General features: G+C 51.9%; 1 protein-coding gene across 1 annotated transcript, besides 1 other annotated feature; it reads right to left on the bottom strand.

The window, feature by feature from the left end:
- Window positions 1-2,234, bottom strand: TraAM80_10332 (group II trans-sialidase superfamily; the record flags this gene model as incomplete). Its single annotated transcript, XM_029386959.1, has 1 exon — window positions 1-2,234. A coding segment is annotated over one exon (2,234 nt), but the record flags the coding sequence as incomplete, so codon positions are not given.
- Window positions 2,235-2,280: 46 nt separating this feature from the next.
- Window positions 2,281-2,309: a microsatellite.
- Between the last annotated feature and the right edge of the window lie 430 nt (window positions 2,310-2,739).

Here is a 2,739-nt window from a genome sequence, read left to right as displayed (position 1 = left end):
TCACCTGCACTGTCCTCGGATGCATCAAAGCTGTCACCTGCATGTTCCTCGGATGCATTAAAGCTGTCACCTGCATGTTCCTCGGATGCATCAAAGCTGTCACCTGCATGTTCCTCGGATGCATTAAAGCTGTCACCTGCATGTTCCTCGGATGCATTAAAGCTGTCACCTGCATGTTCCTCGGATGCATTAAAGCTGTCACCTGCATGTTGCTCAGACGCATCGGAGCTGTCACCTGCAACTTCTTCGGATGCATCAAAGCTGACACCTGCTTTGAGTTCATCTTCACTTAGTGGGAGGTTGTACAAAAAGACGTTCTTTACCGTCACACTGCTGTTTTCGCCGCCACCAATGTAAAAATGAGAGATATCACGCCTCCGTGACTTAAGGGTTGGTAGTTTGTTAGTATCCCCGACAAGCACGCCGTCCACGTACACGGAGCCCTCGCTTCCCTGCAACAGGAGCGCCACTTTGTACTCCTTCCCCGGCTCCCAAGTGCTGCTGTGTGTTGTTCTCGTGATACCGTTGAAGACTGTCCCCCACTCGTTCGCCGGCGTGTACGACAGCCCCACAAACGTCGTGTTTTCATTGTCCCCCAGTCCCGCACCCAGCAGAGAAGAGCTCTCTTTCGGAGCCTTATGAATCTTCACCGTCGCCACAAGCGTAAACTCGTAATTCACAAAGCTGTGCACATAGTGATGCGCCCGCATGTTCACCGGCCACATGGCGTATGATTCGGACCCCGTGAAATTAAAGCCATCTCTGACATTCTTTGCATTCCTCACAGTTGCATTCACGCAACGGTACGCGTCGTTCCAACTTCCTTCACCCGATGCATCCGACAAGAATCCAACCAGACCGGCTGTGGGCACCGACAACTCGGAGAGGTAGGAGTCGATTTCTTCCCAAGTCTCCAAGATGGACGTGATCGTCTTCAGCTGTTCCGTTAGGGGAGCAAGAGCCAGGCTGCTTGCCCTGAAAGTGCCCCTCTCTTGTAAAAAGTACAACGCATTTTTCGAATAGAGCAGGGTGTTGCCAAACGTCAGCGTCGTGTCAGTGTCCATGGAAATGGGCCCGACGTGAAACATGCGGTTGTTGTCAGTGACCCAAAGGCGGGACGCGGTGGCTTCCACCATCTTCCAAGAAGGAATCCCTTTCTGAGTGTACAGCATGACCTTCTTTCCAGCAATGGTCGCAGTTGTGAGGGACCCCACTCTCTCAGCTGTTCGCAAAGAGTCTGGTGAAAACCTGGGCTGCACGCGTGTGAGTGTCCTGACAGCCACCGTCCACGTTGCCCCCATGTCCCTCGACTCGAACACCTTTAAGAGAGAATTGCATTTGGCAACCATGACAAGCTGCCCCTGCTCCCACTCAACAATGAGGGGGTCAGTGCACCCCACGGGGAGCATCCCCTGTGAAAGCGTCCAATTTTTGGCGTCGTCCTTCGAATAAATGATCATGGACACAGTTTCGTTGTCTCCTGTCCTCCTCGTCGTCACAGGAAACACAAGCGTGTCATCCTCCATCACAACGCCCGAGCCACCACCACCAACAAACTGCTCCAGGCCACGTTGTTGAGCAGATGGTTCGATCTGTGGTGCAAGCGAGGTGGGTTCGCCCCATTGGATGACTTTATCTTGCGTGGCCTCACCCACGAGCAAATCAAGACCCTGTGAGGACACAATCCACTCCCTCGATGAGGGATCATACTTCTGATGATAGCCCCCCACAAGTAGAAAGACCTTGTTGTCCTTTGCAATTGTTGTGGGTCTGTACGCATATCTCACACGGCCGTTATACTCAGCTTGCGTGGTCGTGTTAAAGATGTTGTACGCCCACCATTCGTTTGCACGGACCTTAGCGACAAAAGACGACCAGTTCTCCGCAGAGTCAATGTACCCCGCCACAACATCAGCGTAAATGAGCCAATTGTTTTTATCACGGGTGTGTTGAAAGAAGATGTTACCCTCGGCAAGTGCAACCAACACTCCACCAGCACTGGCGAGGGAGGGGTAGGCAAAATAATTCCTCGTTTGACTTCGACCTTGTGTTTCCACAATCGTTCGATGCGGCACAAAAAGATCAACAGACTTTGGTATTTGCATTTCCTTTGGTTTAGTTACCTCCTCGGCGTGCACAGCCGTACTGCAAAAGCATATCAACAGCACGCAGAGGAGCTGCACCGAAAAAGAAAACGGATGACGGCACATGTTGGATTGTCGCTGCTCACTCATTCTTTTCCTTCCCTTGTTGTGGTGCATCCGCTCAGGCCACGACGATTGCGTGTGTGTTTGCGTGTGTGTGTGAGTTGCTGGTGGTGGCTGCAGAGCCTTCAAAGCGCGCAGCAGCAAGTAGCGTTTGGTCTCTTTCCTTCCAAGTGTGTAGACAAAGTAAATTGAGAAAGGCAAAATGGCAGTGAGGCAAAAGAGCAAACAGAATGAAACAATGGGCACAATCTGCAGTCACAGTGAGCCAATACATCGTCATTGTCCCCGTAGTCACTACGCTTGTGGCGCCTCCCAGTAAGATAGCAAACAAACAAGTAAGAGTTAAATCAACGGAGTGAGCACACTTCCAATGGGGAGACTGCGGACTGCAGCCTCCATAAACACGGCAAATGACAAGGAGGCTGCGAGGGCAGTCAAGAAGAGTAGAAGTACACGGTGCTCACTGCCCACCAAGGAAAAGAACAACTGAAGTGCGGTTTGCACTGCCTTGCCACAGCAATGCGGCATCCCG

The sequence above is a fragment of the Trypanosoma rangeli genome, assembly GCF_003719475.1.
Source record: "Trypanosoma rangeli strain AM80 chromosome Unknown Tra_15.4_contig_00901, whole genome shotgun sequence".
Classification (NCBI taxonomy): domain Eukaryota; phylum Euglenozoa; class Kinetoplastea; order Trypanosomatida; family Trypanosomatidae; genus Trypanosoma; species Trypanosoma rangeli.
The sequence above is the reverse complement of the archived record's forward strand: the minus strand, read 5'-3'. Positions and strand labels throughout refer to the sequence as shown.